The sequence below is a fragment of the Macaca fascicularis genome, chromosome 17 (assembly GCF_037993035.2).
Source record: "Macaca fascicularis isolate 582-1 chromosome 17, T2T-MFA8v1.1".
In the NCBI taxonomy this organism is placed as follows: Eukaryota; Metazoa; Chordata; class Mammalia; order Primates; family Cercopithecidae; genus Macaca; species Macaca fascicularis.
In genome coordinates this window covers 24,090,257-24,108,618 of record NC_088391.1, presented here as the reverse complement: position 1 = coordinate 24,108,618, position 18,362 = coordinate 24,090,257, and the positions used below count along the sequence as shown (strand labels likewise).

Below are 18,362 nucleotides of genomic sequence, written 5' to 3'. Positions count from 1 at the left end.
GGTGAAGTGATTGATGCAAGTTCACATTTGAGTCAGAGGTCGGCTGGCATCAACTCTCCCATCTTGCAGATTAGGTACACACTCCCAAATTCAGATGACCTTCATTCAGCCCGAGTCCCCTGCCCCCGCATGTCCTCTGGGCCCAGTCTTGGGCTCCCTGTGGTTGGGTCTCACCCTTGTTTCCTGTCTGGTTTCTCCAGAGTCCCAGATTTAACCTTGGGATACTTTGTCTTGGGGCAGGTGAGAGGCAACCTGGACCATCTCAAGGAGACAGTGCTGGCGTCAGGAGAAACTGGGTGACTTGGGAAGCGTTCAGAGCCCAGTGGAAAAGTTCTGGTTCCCATTGAATTAGAGTTATTCTGGGCAAAAATGGGCAGAGTTCCTGAAATCCACACTCTGAAAAAGGGGGACAGTGCATAAGTAGAGTCAGGTTATTAAGACTGGCAACTGCCAGTTGGCTTCTGTCACCAACAGCCCATGTTACTCTAATCATTCACTGCCCTAATTCATTCAGCAAATAGGATTTGAAGCTTGGGAAGAGCACAATATTTCTGCAAATTCCAGGATATTACTTGGACGTTCATTTTCATAATATTCCTCCTTTTTAATTTATTTTTATTTTTTGACACGGGGTCTCACTCTGTATGTCTCACTGCAGCCTCGACCTTCTGGGCTCAAACAATTCTCCCACCTCAGTCTCCAGAGTAGCTGGGACTACAGGTGAACATCACCATGCCTGGCTAATTTAAATTTTTTTTTTTTTTTTTTTTTTAAATTTCTGTAGCAATAGGGTCTCACCATGTTGCGCAGGCTGGTCTCAAACGCCCGGGCTAAGCGATTCTTCCGCCTTGGCCTCCAAAAGCGTGATACGACAGACACGTGCTACCATACTCAGCCCCTCTTTTTTTTAGTATTTGATGGACATATACCGATGGCAAACATTTATTCATCTTTTAGATCTCAGGTAAATGTCAGCTCTTCAAAGAAGTTTTCCCTGCCCCCTTCATCCTCTGTCCTAATCAAAATGTTGTCCCTTTTACCTATTTTTCTCATAGCAGTCTCTTCTTTTCCAGTATAGCCCTTGTATCACGTAGATACTGTGTTTTAGGTTGCACTCCAGCCTGGGCGACAGAGCAAGGCTCTGTCTCAAAAAATAAATAATAATAATAATAATAATTAATTAATAATTTTAGTATGATTTTCTAACAGATAAGGACTTTAAAAATAAGCAAAAATAACACTAAAATTAACAAAAATCCCTTAATATTATCATAGTCTATGTTCAACTTTCTCCAGTTGTCTCAAAAATGTCTTTTTATAGTTGGTTTAGTTACATCAGAATCCAAAGAAGGTCCACACATAGCCTTGAATTATATGCCTATACATCTCTTTTCATCTAAATCACCGTTTTCTCCTATTTTCTTTTCATGATACTTCTGGATGAAAATAAGTACTTTGTTCTATAGAATTTCCCACATACTGGATTTGGTTGGTTGTATCCTTGAGATGTTATTTAACAACTTTCCATATCCTCTGTATTTCTTTATTTTTATTTATTTATTTATTTATTTATTTATTTATTTTTTCGAGACGGAGTCTTGCTCTGTGCCCCAGGCTGGAGTGCAGTGGCGCGATCTCGGCTCACTGCAAGCTCCGCCTCCCGGGTTCACGCCATTCTCCTGCCTCAGCCTCCCGAGTAGCTGGGACTACAGGCGCCCGCCGCCTCGCCCGGCTAATTTTCTTGTATTTTTAGTAGAGACGGGGTTTCACCGTGTTAGCCAGGATGGTCTGGATCTCCTGACCTCGTGATCCGCCCGTCTCGGCCTCCCAAAGTGCTGGGATTACAGGCTTGAGCCACCGCGCACGGCCTATTTATTTATTTTTGAGACGGAGTCTTGCACTGTCGCCTGGGCTGGAGTGCAGTGGCACAATCTTGGCTCGCTGCAAGCTCCGCCTCCTCGGTTCCCACCATTCTCCTGCCTCAACCTCCAGAGTAGCTGGGACTACAGGCACCCGTCACCACGCCCGGCTAATTTTTTTGTATTTTTACTAGAGACAGGGTTTCCCCTTGTTAGCCGGGATGGTCTTGATCTCTGGACCCTGTGATCTACCCACCTTGGCCTGCCAGAGTGTTGGGATTCTAGGCGTGAGCCACCATGCCCGGCCTATGTTCTGTTATTTCTTATAGTCTGATAAATATATCTAGAAGCTTGATCAGATTCAGGTTATCATATTTTTTAGGTCAAAATTCTTCATAGGCCGTGATGTGTACTTCCTACTGCACCACTTCAGATGGTGGAATTTCCCTCCCCTTGAGACATTAAGATTAATAACAGGGTCCTGGTGTTGTTATCCTGGCCCTTCATCCAGTCCTTTCAAAATCCCCAGTCAACTTGTGACCCACTGGTTTTGACAGTCATTATCGAAGCTTGTTGCCTAGATATGTGCTTTCTTTAGGAGTTGCAAAAGCTGCCTGGTAATTTTGTTTATGTGCATAGTCTAGCTGGGGAGGCAAGGGAATAGATTGTCCCTTAGAGCCTCCAGGAGGAGTGCAGCCTGGCCAACACCTTGATTTTAGACTTCCGACCTCCAGGACTGCAGGAGAATACATCTGGGTTGGCATTTTGTTAGAGCAGCAATAGGAAACTAATCCAGAGGTGTCACACCCTTTCTGGATTTAGTAAGAACAGAGAGCTGCAGCTGGAGGAAAGAATGTGCTTTGTTTCATAGGTTGGTAAAGTTTTCAAAACATGTAGAGGCTCTGGAGAGGAGGGATCTCCTAAATATTGAGACCAGGATGATGTAAAACAGGATGTAGAAGAGCTTCTTCGTAATTATTAGAATTTTATTAGATTATGTAACTTGATTTCACTAAATGCCCATAGTGATGGACAGTTGGGGGTTCTAGAATTTCCCTGTAGGTTGACCTAAGGTTTTTATCAATTTGGAAGGGGTTAAGGGACTTGCATTAGACCAGGGTATGTAAACCTACTGCTTTTCTAAACCTACTACTGTTAATTGGATTGCATGGTTTTCATAGTTTAAGGATGGCTTGTAGATGAAAACACACACACACACACACACACACACACACACACACACACACACACGCTTTGATTTTGCTGAACCACTTGAGAATTAGTTGCAGGCATCCATCATTCTTTAGCCTTAGATCTTTTGGCATGCATCTCTTAAGAGAAAGGATATTCTCCCACAACTATAAAACAATGTAAATAGACTCCAAAAATTTCATAACAATGTAACTGAATATGCAGTCTACATTCAAATTTCTCCAACCATCTCTAGAATGTCCTTTATAGTTTTTTAAAATACAGGATCCCATTAAAGGTCACACTTTGCATTTAGTTGTTATGGCTTTTACATTTTGATAAAGATTATTGTAATGGATTATAAACTGTGAGGGAGCAGCCATTTTAATGTGTTTGGTTTGTTTATTACATAGCTGAGTAGATGTTTCATAAATGAAAATTTAGGGAAGTAGTTGCCACTCCTCCCAGCCATTCCTTGGTGTAGCCACTGTAGTTTTTTTTTTTTTTTTTCAATTTTATAACTTTATTTGATGTATTTGATGATCAGCGATTAGTTCTCATCCACATTGACTGTCTGTAGATTTTTGAAAGTGGTAACAGGTACATAGGTAACCAAAGTATAGAGCTTATTTGGTGAATCTTCATCCTCATTACGTTTTCTGGACAGCCGCACACGGATTCGGTATGGGACATTCCTTATTCCTTTGGCCCAGACAGCTTTGTTGAGCCTGGTATCAATGCGCACATCTGGAGTTCCCATCTCCTTCATGGCAAATTTCCGAATCTCTTTGAGTGCCCGAGGGGCACGCTTCTTGAAGCCCACTCCATGGATGCGCTTGTGAATGTTGATGGTGTATTCTCGGGTCACCACCTCGTTGATGGCAGAACGGCCCTTTTTCTTCTCGCCACCCTTCTTTGCGGGAGCCATTCTGCCGGGTCCAAGCTGGAAAGGACCACTGTAGTTTTTATCCCCCACTCTCCTTCTGATAAAAAACTCCCTGCCCTGCCATCACGTTTGCATTCATGATCCATTCTCAATCCCTAGTCCCATGAAAAAGTGACTACTGAAGATAAGGGCATGTGACAAAATCAGTGCCAGTGAGGATCCTTCTAAGGATTGATTGATTTACATAATAAGAAAGAGATCTTCTCTTCCCAATAGGATTTCCAAGCCAGGAGCATATAGTCTGGAATAACCAATAGCCATTTCCCCCTAGATGTTAAAGAAAGCCTGCTGAAACAGGAGTGAATAAAGATTTAACAATTTCAGAGGAAAGCAAGCTGAGAAATGGAGTTCATGAATGCTGAGAATCCTGACAACTTTGTTTCAGCACCTAGATCCAGCCCTGCCTGAGTTCCACATTCATTCATAAATATACTAGATATATAAGGCAAGACAGACTATTTTGTTTAAGTAGTTTGAGTTGGTTTTCTGTCACTTTTGCTCTAAAGGGTCCTCAGTAATCCAGTCACTGAGTCTTGCCTTAAGGATAGTTTTAGTCCATCCTTCATCTGATGATAAAGATTAGCTTCTGAATCACATTTGTTTCACTGCCATAATTCCCTTAAGGTGAGGATTCATTTAGTCATGTAACTTTTTTTGAAATGGCTATTGTCTTAGGACTTCTGGGAACCACGACTAAATATAAAATCAATTGGAAATCATGCAACTATAAGGAAAAATATTCAAGGGAGGAAACTTGGCAGGAAATTCCGACTCGGGTGGAACATTTTAGGCTTAAGAGTGAGGTTCCATTTATAATTGCTGCCTTGGATAGTTTTATAATTTCAATTTTGTTCAAAACAAGTTTTTTGAAAACAACCTTCAATACATTTAGAAATAACAAAAAGGCAAGAAACAAAGAAGGCAGCCCCTGCCCCCAACCATATTGAAATCACTAGGAATCCTGGTCAAGCGATTATCTGTGCTGTGCTGCGCCACTGCCCTGGAGCAGACTCTGCTGTCTCCTATTCAGATGTCAGGTACTGCTGGATAAATAGAGCCATGGTGAGAAGCCGCTGGACTAGTGCAGAGGCAAATGGAATGTGTGGTGGGAAGATTTTAATTGGCATCCCCACTCTGTCACAGGGACTTAATTAGGATACATGGCAAGGAGTAGCTCAGTTCAAGGTAAATCCACTAATCGGCAGCATATTGGGACCTTGAAGGGTTGAACACCAACAACACCAATCGTTAGTTTCATTTTGTGGGAGTGAGAGAGAAAAAAGAGAGTTGAAGAATGAAGGCTGATATCCTTCTCTTGGGGAGCAGTCAGACAGTGGAAGGTTGTGGTATGGGAGGGATCATAAACTCTTTAAGCTCCTAACCCACTAGTCCTCAGGAATTTTGAGAATAGACGTCCCTAGAACCCCCACGCACACGTTCAGTGTTGAAGGTCAAGGACTCTGCATTTGCACTGCTGTCGGCTTCGTTGCCCTCACCTGGCTTGACTATGAATTTTTCCATGAAGCAATGGGACTGATTTCACGTCTTTATGAAAACGTTTGATGGGATTGAAGCATTTTCTCTTATAGGAATACTTCCATCATAGACACAAGATTTCTCTCTCAAGAAACTGACCTTCAGATGAGGCACCTGATGCCCTGGAAATTGGTGTAACCCCTGCTGTGCCCATCTGGCCCCACCCTCTTGTGTGAACCCACTGCCCTGGGAGGGTTTCGTAGTAGGGTGCTTTGTACTTGGTGGTACCATTGTCCTCTTCCTTCTTAGTTTCTTTTCCTCCTTAGTCTCTTTTTTTTTTTCCACCTTGTTTAAAGTTTTTATAGTGCCTGTATGTCTTTAGAAGTCAAGTGTTTGATTTGGTGAATAATGAACGTAGGAGGGAGGGAAGGAAGGAAAGAGAGATCTGTCAGAACTTCCCGCTGAGATCACTGCTTAAGAAGGATGGATATTTCTATGCTAACTTTACAGTATGATCCTAACACATCTGGTGGTTAAATCCATTGATTTTAACACTAAAATGAATTTTAAAAAGTGAAGCCTTAAAAGCTCTTTTTAATGTATGAGATACAGGTGCTTTTTGTGTGCTTGAGTACAAAATAATGTGAAGAGTGAAAGCTATGTGGCCATAGCATCCTAAATTCATCTAAGTGAGGAAGAAATGCTTGCTGACTGTCTATTATGGGCATGGCCCTGTGTTAGCACAATAGAAACTGCTAAGAAGAATAAAATATGTGCTCAAATAATTAATAACCTGATAGGAAGAATATGATCATTTACTCATCTGCTAATTCTTCTATTATTTATAAAGTATTGATTCAGAGCCTGGTGTGTGTCAGGCTCAGGGCTGGCTGGACAGTGGAGGTAGAGAGGTGAGAGAGGATGAGACGGTTCTGCCCTCTGGGAGTCATGTGGTCTAACTGAGTTTACACAAAAACGAAACCTCGAACAAAACCAAACGTGATAGACACCCCTCAGAGGCATACGGGCCCGTGGCTATGCTGTCCAATACTGTCCAATACTGTTCCCCGGCCACATGTGGCTGCAGAACACTGGAAATATGGCTAGAGAACTGAGGAGCTGGAATTTTAATATTATCTTATTTTAATTCGTTTAGGTTTAAATTTTAAAAAATGGATACTTGACTCAGTGATTGGCAGACTTTTTAGTATGTTTGGAACAAACCTGGGCACTTGAAGGTACTCTTTTAATTGTAAATTTTATGAGATTGACTTACACATCAAGTACTTCCTATAAAAACTGAGCATCCTGCTGGGTGCAGTGGCTCACACCTGCAATCCCAAGACTGGGAAGCTCAGGCAGGAACTTCTCTTGAGTCCAGGAGTTTGAGACCCGCCTGTCAACATAGGGAGACCCTGACTCTACAAAAAATAAAAAGTTAGCCAGGTGTGGTGGCATGCGCCTGTAGTCCCAGGTAGTCGGGAGGCTGAAGGAGGAGGATGCTTGAGCCCAGGAGTTCAAGGTTACAGTGAGCTATGATCACACTACTGCACTCCAGTGTGGGTGACAGAGGGAAACTTTGTCTTGAAAAAAATCCCCCAAACCAAAAAACAATTTAGCATTCTAAGTGAGATGTGCTATAAGTTGAAAACACAAATGAATTTTGAAAATTAGGTACAAAATAAAAGAATGTAAAATAAAGCATTGATAGTTTTTATGTTTGTTACATGTCAAGACAAAAGAATTTTAACTATTTTAGGTGAAATAGAATAATATTACAAAAACTGATTTCATCACTTTCCTCTTTTTTTTAAATATGACAGCTGGAAAATTTTAGTTCCATTTGTGACTTGCATCTATTTTTTATTGAACAGCATTGGTCAAGGGGTTTTGAAGGAAAGAGAAAGTGTATCATGAAGTTAATGTTTTGACATAAGTGTTACAGAAGCGATTGGACTGAGCAGCTGGAGAGCATAGAGGGCCCTCCTGAGAGAGAAGACTGCACAACGACATGGTGTAGGGTAATGCCAGGTGAGTTGGGTGTGCGGGAGAGCCCTGGGCATTGTGTTCAGGGAGCAGCTGTCAAAAGAGCTGGTCAGGACAGTGGAGGGTTTAACATGGGAGCCTTGACCAGCCAGGCCAAGCGGGCTGTGCTTAGTCCAGGTGGCCCAGAGGGGCAGGGGGCACAGTGATAGGAGCAGCTTTATTGATGTTTATCTGGCCCCAGTGTGCAAAATGGGATGGAGTGGGGAGAACCAGAAGCAGGGAGACGTGCTATGACGACCCCACAGTCCTTCCGGAAGTACCCCGTAGGGTAGAAGGTGGGCTTCCTCCTTTCAGCCAAGACTCTAGACAACAAAGAAACAAAGCAAACCATAAACACTTCATGTGATTCTTGCCGGGCACGGTGGCTCACGCCTGTAATCCCAGCACTTTGGAAGGCCACGGTGGGTGGATCACCTGAAGTCAGGAGTTCAAGACCAGCCTGGCCAACGTGGTGAAACCCCACCTCTACCAAAAATACAGAAGTTAGCCAGGCGTGGTGGCGGTGGGCACCTGAAATCCCAGCTACTTGGGAGGCTGAGGCAGGAGAATCGCTTGAACCTGGGAGGCAGAGGTTGCAGTGAGCTGAGATCGCACCATTGCACTCCAGCCTGGACAACAGGAGCGAAACACTGTCGCAAAAAAAAAAAAAAAAAAAAAAACTTCATGAGATTCTTCTATGAACTAATGTGGGCCTTATCCACATTCTGTTTCCTACAAACTACTCTTCAGTAAATCAATTTCCTCCCCTTGAAGTGTTTTTAAAAATGTTTCTATTTAACTCCTGTGCAGCTGCATATCGCCTGGGCCTTGTCCTGGAGCCTGGGATGCAGTCACGTTAATCACCTTGTGAGGGGACCTGGTCAGTGTGCTAGTCACTGGGCAGCCACTCGTCTCCAAAGAGAAGGAAATCCATGGGGTCAGCCACAGGAAAAACATATTTCGAGAAGTGAATACTAATTATTACAGAGGATCTGAGAAGTTCAAGGATCATAGAATTGTAAAACAGCAAGGACTTCTAGGTATCATTCAATCCAACTTTCTATTTCATTAAGGAAACAGGCCCAGAGAGTTTGATGACATGTCCCAAGCCACGCGGCAGCGAGTTAGCAGCAGAACAGCGATTAGAATCTGTGCCTCCAGGCTTTCAGGAGCCTTCCACCGTGCCACGTGGAATACTGTCCATTAGGAACACGAAACATACAATGAGTCAAGAAAGATAAGGTTAAACAAGGAGGAACTGTGAAAGGTAATAGCTGGGTCTATCTATATATAGAGAGAGGTTATATGAGCACACACTGTCCTATGAATAAAAAGGCACGCGGTCTCTGTTCTCTCCAATGTAGCTCTCTGGCATGTCATTGGCTGGTCCTAAATGGCTTGGGGACAGCTGCCCAGTGTTGGGACGTGAGGGAGGAACACTTAATCCTCATTAAGGAGGGGCTGCAGGGCGGAGGGCCAGTCCTACCACCTCCCCAGGAAGGTTTTCAGTGTCACAGCCTCTCCCTTCACAGGTCTGCAAGGGAGAAAGAAGGAGAGGACTGCAGTGGGAGAGAGAAAAAATAAGAGAGGGAGAATGTCGAAAGGTCGAGCTGAGGGCTTGGCTCAAATGTAAACGTTCAGAACATTATGAAGGCTCTTTAAATAGACCTCTCACAGGTGAACACAGCGACAGAGAAAAGCCGCCGGTGCTCCAGGGAACTAAGTAAATAAGCACAGACGTCAAATGTTCAGAGTTGGATGGGGCTGGGGTGGACCAGGAGCTCAGCAGAAAGTACAAGAACGTCTTTGGTTTTAATTGCCAAGTCCTGTTCTATTAGACGGCACCTGCGGAGTTGCTCATATTTCAGGAAATATTTTCTGCCGAGGGACTTTCAGAGAAATATGTGAAAATCCAGCCTCAACTCTGAACTAAGGCAGTGTCTGAGCCATGAGTAGGGTTCATAAATAGCTTCGGCTTTCTTAAGGAGTCCTTACGCCATTCAATGAATCTGCCTATCAGCATGTGTTTTACATATTTTCCTTGACAATGGAAACCCAATGATTATCATTAAATAATTAGAGAATCCTATATAACGCAACACATGACCCCTGGAAAAAAGCCACACAAGCTGGTATCCTCCCGACCTTGCTGAGCTTTTCTCTCTGAGCATAGCATGAGTGGGCATAAAACAAGAATAAAAACACAAGCAACGGCTATGTTTGGCTTTCGATTAGGCATTAAACCTCAAACAGTTGCTAAACTTCTTGAACTCCATGGCTTCAGTCCAGGTTGGAAAGCAGGTCAAACAAGTCAAGCTGAGTAGAGGATGCAATCTTTTGTTCTCAGCAGGCTTTGAAGATTGTTTTAGGATTAATATTTAACTTTAGGTCTTAACCATTTTATGCCTCAATTTCTTCACATACAAACAATACACAAATCTTGCAATGAAAGATCACACTTCCTTGTAAATGTAAATAGTATAAACTCTTTCCTTTGGAGGGTAAAGCAAAATGGTAGAGTTGAGGCTGTAGAGTGGTGTGGTCCAATAGGGGTATAATGTGAGGTCCAAGCACGGAAGTGTTAACTTTTCTAATAGCCACATTTAAAAAGTCAAAACAAGTAGGTGAAATTAATTGTGGTAGCATACATATTTTACTTATTAATTTTAACAGCACATTTTTGTTTTTGTATGTTAACATGGAATCAATATTTTAAAAATTATTAGTGAGCTATTTTACATTCTTTTCTTTATACAAGTCATCAAAATATACACTTACCGCACATCTCAATTCAGACCAGGCACATTTCAAGAGCTTGATAGTTGTATGTGGCTAGTAGCTACTGTATTGGGCAGGGTGGTTCTAGAACCAAAACGAATTGACTGAGAAACTGCCTGATCTTAAGCAAGTTACTTAAGCATCCTCAGTTTCCACATCTCTACAATGGGAATAAAGATAGTGTCTATCTTGTTGGATTTGTCATGAATATGATATGTGTAAATATATTTAAAACCTTAGTGCAGTACCTGGCATAGATTTGATCAACCTGTGGCAACTATCATTATTAGTTATCATTCTTAGTACAAGGGATGAATGTGTTAAATTATCTCAAAATGTGGTGATTCCAACCAAGTGAAATTGAGTTGAATTTACAGCTTAGTTTTTTTAAATTTTGGTGCAATTATTTAGTAGCCAAAACCAGGAAAATATACTTGAAATAGTTCATTCTATGATTTCATCAAATCTGTCACTGAAAAATTCATAAAATGGCCTCTCCCCACTCCCATGGCAAGAGGAAGTAAGAATAATTCTAACTGGTTACCTGCCAACTTTTACTCCAGCTTGTCAAAAACATTTGAAGCAGCTGAATAGTTTTGCGTGATTATACTATTTGTAAAAGTACATGCACTTACATTTTGAGGGGCAGAATTTTGATTTTGGAGCTTTCCAAAATAGTAAAGCATTCCATTTAAAGCTGGAATTCCTTCCCTAGTTTTCTAAAGCAGTGTTGCCGTTGAATGACAGCCACAAGCTGTGTGAATTCTGCATTGTCCTGGAGTCTCAGTTTCATTGTGGTGCTCCAGATGCACACCAAGGGAATGCACCTGTGCTTTGTGGCCGCAGGGGCCAATTCATGATATGGATGCCTTCTTAATCTTTTTTTTCACACCTGAGAATGAGTGTAAGAGAGGTGTAAAATTTGATCAGGCCAAGTTACCAGGCCTTATCTACATATGGCCAAAACTAAGACCTATCAGTGTCTCTTGCTGCGCAGTAGTAAGAAGACCTGCGGGGAGTCAGGAAAGCAGCATTTGGGGTTCGTTTTGCCCTGGTTCTTAGTCTTAGTGGTGGCACCAAACATCTCTGTGGCATTTGCTCCCCACATCTGCCCGTGCTGGGACTTTGAGTATAGTCCATGTTTTTAAATTTAATTAATTAATTAATTAATTAATTGTTTTTTGAGACAAGGCCTGGCTCTGTCACCTAGGCTGGAGTACAGTGGCATGATCTCAGCTCACTGCAACCTCGACCTCCCGGGCTCAAACCGTCCTCCCACCTCAGCCTCCCAAGTAGGTGGGACCACAGGCACCCATCACCATGCCTGGCTAATTTTTAAATTTTTTTTTGTAGACACGCGGTTTCGTCATGTTCCCCTTCCTGGTCTTGAACTCACGAGCGCAAGCAATCTGCTCATCTTGGCTTCCCAAAGTGCTGGAATTACAGGTGTGAGCCACCATGCCCTGCCTAGTTCATGTTTATCACTTCTGCACATTTGCATCTTCTATAGGTTTGAGGGACTTGGGGGCTGATCAAGGAAAGAGGGGACCGCAAGAGGCAATCACACACAACCTTTACTGGGTGACGTGAAGGTTGCGTGAGAAGGGAAGCCCCTCACAGCATGAGATAGCCAGAGGCTCCGGGGAGCCAACATCCAGAAGGAGAGGAGGGATCAGTGAGGGGCTTCCGTGTCTAGATGATGTTGCTCAGCAGCAGAGGCAAGTCCCTGGATCAGAGAGCCCTAAAGGGCGGTAGTAGCTTGGGGGTCTCATCATTGCAATGCTGTATCTTATCAATGGCCAGCAGATGCTGGGTGAGGTTTCAAGAAGTGTGCAAAACAGGTGGACTCTAAATGGCTAATAGTCTACTTGTTTGGGTTATTTAAAAAATAACTGGATGTATTAAAGTTTGAGTTTGGTGCCTGCAGGCTTTTGAGTTAATTGGTCTCAGGTTGCAGTGGTGGAAAGAAACAACTGAGGGACCAATACACAGAAGCCTTCTTTGATTCATTTATATAGCAGTCTTTCATTCTATGCGTAAATAGCGTGGCTTGCTGGAAAGACTACAGGTGAAAGCTTTGGGTTCAGGTTATGGCTCTACTACTTATGCGTAGCAGTTCCTTGGGTAGTCACTCAATCTCTTAGGGCCTCATTGTCCTCATCCATAAAGTGAGGGGTGGGGCCAGCTGACCGCTCAGTTTCCAGATCGAAATATTTACGACTCTTGGCTTCTTGAAATATCCTCATGATGGTAGACAGTGTATGTTTCATTATTATCATTTGTTGGATAGTACTCTGAAGCAGAGACTGGGTAGATGCTGATCTTTACATAACACTCACCCAGTTCCTCACAGAGAACTGGACTAGAACTCAGGTTTGTGGACGTCTACATCCTTTGCATTTGCTACTACTCTGATGGGCAAATAAGGGGAATCTTCAGAAATGAAATTAAAAGTCTGCCACTGCACATAGGTGTAGCCCAAGCCAAAGGTAACACAAATTGAAGATTTATAGGAATGCCATAATATTGTTATCCTGTTTTCTTTACATGTTTACATTTATAAACATTCAGAGTAAAAAAAGATAGCACCATTGTTTTTACTCGTTACTGCTTTTTGTTGTCACTTTACGTTTGTTCATGTTTTATGATTAATAATCATATTTCTAAAAATTTGTTTTTTAGAGGCGGTGTCTCACTGTGTTACCCACCTAGGCTGGAGGGCAGTGGGACAGTCATAGCTCACTGCAGCCTTGCACTCCTGGGCTCAAGCGATCCTCTCACCTCAGCCTCCCAAGTAGCTGGGAATATAGGCGTGCACTACCACGCCTGTGTTACATCTTTTATTCTCTCAGTGACAGTGTGCAGTAGTGTGCTGGTATTGTTTAACAAGCAGCTCTCCAGGGGAGGAGTTTACTAAGTTTTGTGGTGTGAATATTCTTACCAGAGCTGAATTCGGGTTACTGACATGAGGTCACTGATTACTGAGTTGGGAAAGGCAGGCACAGTCAGGCCTTGTGAGCCCATATCCAGGACACTGTGGAGAGTGAGGTTCAACCAGCGCACCGGCTCTTGCTTGATCCACCCATGGATTCTAAACTCTCAAATCACTGATCATGCTTGTAAAAACGTGCTAAATGCTTGTTCCCAGGGGCTCATTACTCCATGGGTGTAGAAGCTGTGTTATCCTGTTCACCACTATTTCGAGGACTTAATCTTGCTTTCTTCATCTGTTGCTTTCTTAAAATTGCATAGCCAATGAAATGTGATTCCTGAAGAGCCCACACCTGGTGACATTGTGCACGGGTACCAGTATTTCCTCCACACCCATAGAGCTCAGTCTCATTCTACATTGATTTCTCAAGTGAGCTCTCACTTCTAACAAAAATCCTCTCTGTGCTGGTCATTGCTATGATGATTAATGACTATTTTAAATAAAGAATATCAATTGCCTACTTGCAGTTGATACTGAACCCATCTTGGGGACTGTGCTGGAGAAATACACTCTCTGTTTTACTCACCATTATTGGTACTGTAGAGTTTGACTTCCTCTTATGGTCATCAGCCAGGGAATATTTCTTTAGCAAGGAGGGAGGTTTACCTAAAAATAAATGAGTTTTAAAATCTTTATCCTAAAACTTGTCTGAATTGTAAAATAAATCACTCTGGAGATTCGGTGAATTTTCTGGCCCTGAAAGCTTCTATATTTGACTGTCCCGGAACACGGTGTTCTCTGACTGTTAAACCATGTCCATTTGTTCCTGGCTCCAACACTTCAGAGGACTTTGTGGCCTTGTTTTCCAGATCTGAGTTTAATTGGAGAGTTAATTATCTGAGCAAGAACATGTAAGCCAAGTTGAGTTTGGGAGTGAAGCCTATGATCTCTGTTCCGCTTCAATAGACAAGAAGGTCTTTGTGAATCTTTGTTGATTTATATTTTTACATAAGCGGATGTTCCATATAGCAAAGGGAAGAAATCAGGGAGAGGAGCCTGTAACAAGATCATGTTTAGCTAAGATGAGTACAAACGTCCTTTATCTCTTTGCAATAACTTAGCCCAGGAAGACCCACAGCCAGAACTGTGAGATGTTCGGTTCAGTTCCAAGCAGACGTCTGAGCTACTAAAGCAAAACAGGAAAGCACGAGGGTTCATTCGCGTGGCCTCAGCCTTGGTCATGATTTCTGATCAGCATGTGCTTCCCAGATGGAATTCATAAGCACCTTGAATAATTTATCCTTCTTCTCATTCCAGAAATTCTTTAGTTAGGTATTTTCAAAAGTTTCTTTCTTTTAAATCCACATGACCCAGGCTACTAGACTGCCTTCACTAATTCATGGTTTCCATGGCAACCAACTGATGGCTCTATTCAAGTCCATCTACAACAACCTTAATGCAAATGATGTAACATTGCATAAAATAGGTGTCTCTTCTCTGTAGCAGGGTTAGATTCCCTGCACTTCTGATGACTGTCTCTTAAAGAATCCTCTCCTCCACATCACAGGTTTTACACATTTTTGTCGTTCCCAGAATCCTATATCTTATCAAATTGTTGTTTTACTACAGGGAAACTACGTACTAATCTTGGTCTCATTTGAAAAATGAGGATAATAATATTCCTATCTATTTTGTAAGATTAGTTCAAGATTAAGATGGATGCCGGGCACTGTGGCTCACATCTGAAGTACCAACGCTTTGGGACACAGAGGCAGGAGGATGGCTTGAAGCCAGGAGTTTGAGACCAGCCTGGGCAACAAAATGAGAACCCTACTCTACAACAACAACAACAACAACAAACTAGCCAGGCATGATGGTGTCTGCCTGTATTCCCAGCTGCTCAAGCTGAAGCAGGAGGATCACTTGAGCCCAGGAGTTCAAGCCCAGAGTAAGCCGTTATCAAGTCACTGAACTCCAGCCTGGGTGACACAGCAAGACCCCATCTCAAAAAAAAAAAAAAAAAAAAAAAAAGAATGAGACGGTGATGTGTAGGTGCTTGAATGTAAAGAAGCACTTGGCGTGGATTACACAAATGCCTACTGAGACCAGGTGGGAAACATGAAGGTGAGAGAATCCAGGAATAAGAAAAGTGACAGTAACATCACAAGGAAAAATGGCAGCTGACACTAGGAGACGTTATCCGGCTAGTGGACTACGAAAATGCGGGTCCAGGCGCATCTGAAGGCAGCAGCTGCTACTCAATTTCAACCAAATGTTGTTTTTTTGGGAATATGCAGCCAGTGTTGCCAGTTCTTCTGATTTCGTTTTTAAGGAAGAATCAGAAATTCAGATCTTAAAAAAAAAGTCCTAATATTTAAATTCTGGCAACAAATTCACACTGAGTATATGTATATGTACACATGTGTGCACACTCACTGGGTGGGACAAGCAATATGTAGCTGCTGTCTGGAAGGAACCTGTGGGCATCTAGTTTGAGACCTTTGCTCTAAGACATTTTTAGAACCATTTATAAGTCTGGAACGAGCTAGATATTAACCTCTGTTTGTTTAATCTTGTCACTCGTACTTGCAGATGTGTGTTAGGAATGTATTGAGAACAACTGGAGAATGCCAAGAAGTGAAATTTCCAGGGAGGTTATGTTGGCTGAATGTTGGGAGAAATTTACTGAGAATCAGAGATGCTGAAAATAGGACGCAGAAAATCACTATACATGTATTAGAAGGGCCAAAATCCAGAACACTGACAACACCAAATGCTCGTGAGGATGTGGAGCAACAGGAACTCTCACTCATTGCTGATGGGAATGCAAAATGGTACAGCCACTTTGGAAGACAGTTAGGTGGGATTTTTTGTTTTGTTTTGTTTTGTTTTTTAACAAACCTAAACATACTCTCACTATAAGATCCGGCTATCACACTCTTTGGTATTTACCCAAAGAAATTGAGAAGTTATGTTCACACAAAAACTTGTAGACAGATGTTTATAGCAGCTGTATTGATAAATGCCAAAACTTGGAAGAAACCAAGATGTCCTCTGCTAGGTAAATGAATAAATTGTGGTACATCCAGACAATGGAATATTATTCCATGCTAAAAAGAAATGAGCTGTCAAGCCATGAAAAGACATAGAAGAAACCTAAATGCGCATTACCAAGTTAAAAGAACTAATCTGAAAAGGCTACATACTGTATGATTCCAACAATGACATTCTGGAAAAGGCGAAGTATGGAAACAGTAAAAAAAATCAGCGGTTGCCAGGAGTTGTGGGGGACGAATAAACAAACAGAATACAGAGAATTTTTAGGGCAGTGAAAATACTCTGTGTGATACAATAATGGTACATGTCATTATACCTTTATCCATCATATAGAACGTATAACACCAAGAGTGAATCTTAATGTAAACTGTGGACTTTGGGTGATAATGATGTGCCAATGTAGGTTCGTCAGTTACAGCAAACGTATCACTCTGGTGGGGAGGTTAACAGTAAGGGAAGCTACTGCACATGTGTGTGCAGGGGATATAAGGCAAGTCTGTCTATCTTCCTCTCAATTTTGCTGTGAATCTAAAACTCCTCTAAATAATTGCTTGAAAAATAAGATGGAGACAAACCAATCACATATGATAGATAAATCTTGAAAAGATCTGATTTCTGGGGGAAGAAAGAAACAAGAAAATAAATTCTGTCCAGGACAATTGCAGAAGTTTAAATAGAGGTTGTATATTAGATGGTATTATTCAATTAATATTAATTTCTTGGGTGTGTGTAGTAATAGAGAGTGCTGTAATTATGTAGGAGAATTTCTTTATTCATAGGAGATGCATGCTGAAGTATTTAAGAGTGGAGTGTAAGAATGCATACAACTTAGTTTTAATGGTCTACCTAAAAAAAGTGTGTGTGTGTGTGTGTGTGTGTGTGTGTGTGTGTGTTGAGAGAAGGAGAGAAGGCAAATGTTAATAAGAAGAGTGGCTAACCTAGGTGAAGAGTATCCACTGTGCTGCTACCCTTTCAACTTTTGTATAGGAATATAATTTTTATTTTTATTTATCCATTTTAAAAATTTAATCGAGACAGGGTTTCACTATGTTGCTCAGGCTGATCTCAAACTCCTGGACTCAAGGGATCCTCCTGCCTTGGCCTCCTGAAGTGCTGGGATTACAGGCATGAACCAACTTGCCCAGCTTGGAATTTTTACTTTTAAACAAAAGGCTGGGCATGGTGGCTCATGCCTATAATCCCAGTACTTTGGGAGGGCAAGGTGGGTGGATCATCTGAGGTCAGGAGTTCGAGACTAGCCTGGTCAAACCCCGTCCAGGCTGAAACCCCGTCTCTACTAAAAAATACAAAAATTAGCTGGGCATGGTGGTGCATGCCTGTAGTCCCGGCTACTTGGGAAGCTGAGGCAGTAGAATCGCTTGAACCCGGGAGGCTGAGGTTGCAGTGAGCTGAGATCGCACCACTGCACTCCAGCCTGGGTGGCAGCACACGACTCCATTTCTAAAAAAAAAGGCTGGGCACGGTGGCTCATGCCTGTAATCCTAGCAATTTGGGAGACCTAGGTGGGCAGATCACTTGAGGTCAGGAGTTCGAGGCTAGCCTGGCCAACATGGTGAAACCTCGTCTCTACTAAAAATACAAAAGTTATCCAAGCGTGGTGGCAGGTGCCTGTAATCTCAGCTACTTGGGAGGCTGAAGCAGGAGAATCGCTTGAACCTGGGAGGTGGAGGTTGTGGTGAGTCGAGATTGCACCACTGCACTCCAACCTGGGTGACAGAAGGAGACTCTGTCTAACAAAAAAAAAAAAAAAAAGATTTTATATGAGGTAAGCTATGAGCTTCTGGCCATGGGAATCATTCAAGTTGATTTACTTGAGGGACTTTGGTTGGGAGTGTTGATGCAATGGCTGACTAGCTGGACCTCTATAGATGGCTTTCAAGTCCTTTATTAAGGGTCTACTAGGGAAGGACCCAAAGAGGCACATCTAGAAGGCTTCAGTTGTTCAATTCTGCAAGCCAACCGTTTTAGTTTCCTTACTTAAACGAGAATTTACCTAAGTGAACTAGTTAGGTTCTAGACTTATGATAGGTGTGCATCTAATGCTATTTTTCTTTTCATTTTTTTACTTACCTATGTC

The 18,362-nt window shown here is 42.3% G+C and overlaps 1 protein-coding gene and 1 long non-coding RNA gene across 2 annotated transcripts in view; both read right to left on the bottom strand.

Annotated features, from left to right (window-relative positions):
- Window positions 1–18,362, bottom strand: part of LOC141408978 (uncharacterized) — a 67,958-nt gene that overhangs the window by 13,730 nt on the left and 35,866 nt on the right. The window contains exon 2 of the long non-coding RNA XR_012426927.1: window positions 13,794–13,873. This is a non-coding gene — a long non-coding RNA (uncharacterized lncRNA). The remainder of the gene's footprint in view (window positions 1–13,793; window positions 13,874–18,362) is intronic.
- Window positions 3,544–4,002, bottom strand: LOC102120565 (large ribosomal subunit protein eL31). Its single transcript, XM_045376975.2, has one exon. It carries the CDS (start codon window positions 3,976–3,978, stop codon window positions 3,601–3,603), a length of 378 nt encoding a protein of 125 aa, XP_045232910.2. The 5' UTR covers window positions 3,979–4,002; the 3' UTR covers window positions 3,544–3,600.

Coding starts and splice junctions, on each gene's coding strand:
- LOC102120565 (XM_045376975.2), bottom strand. CDS start 3,978: ATGGCTCCCGCAAAGAAGGGTGGCGAGAAGAAAAAGGGCCGTTCTGCC.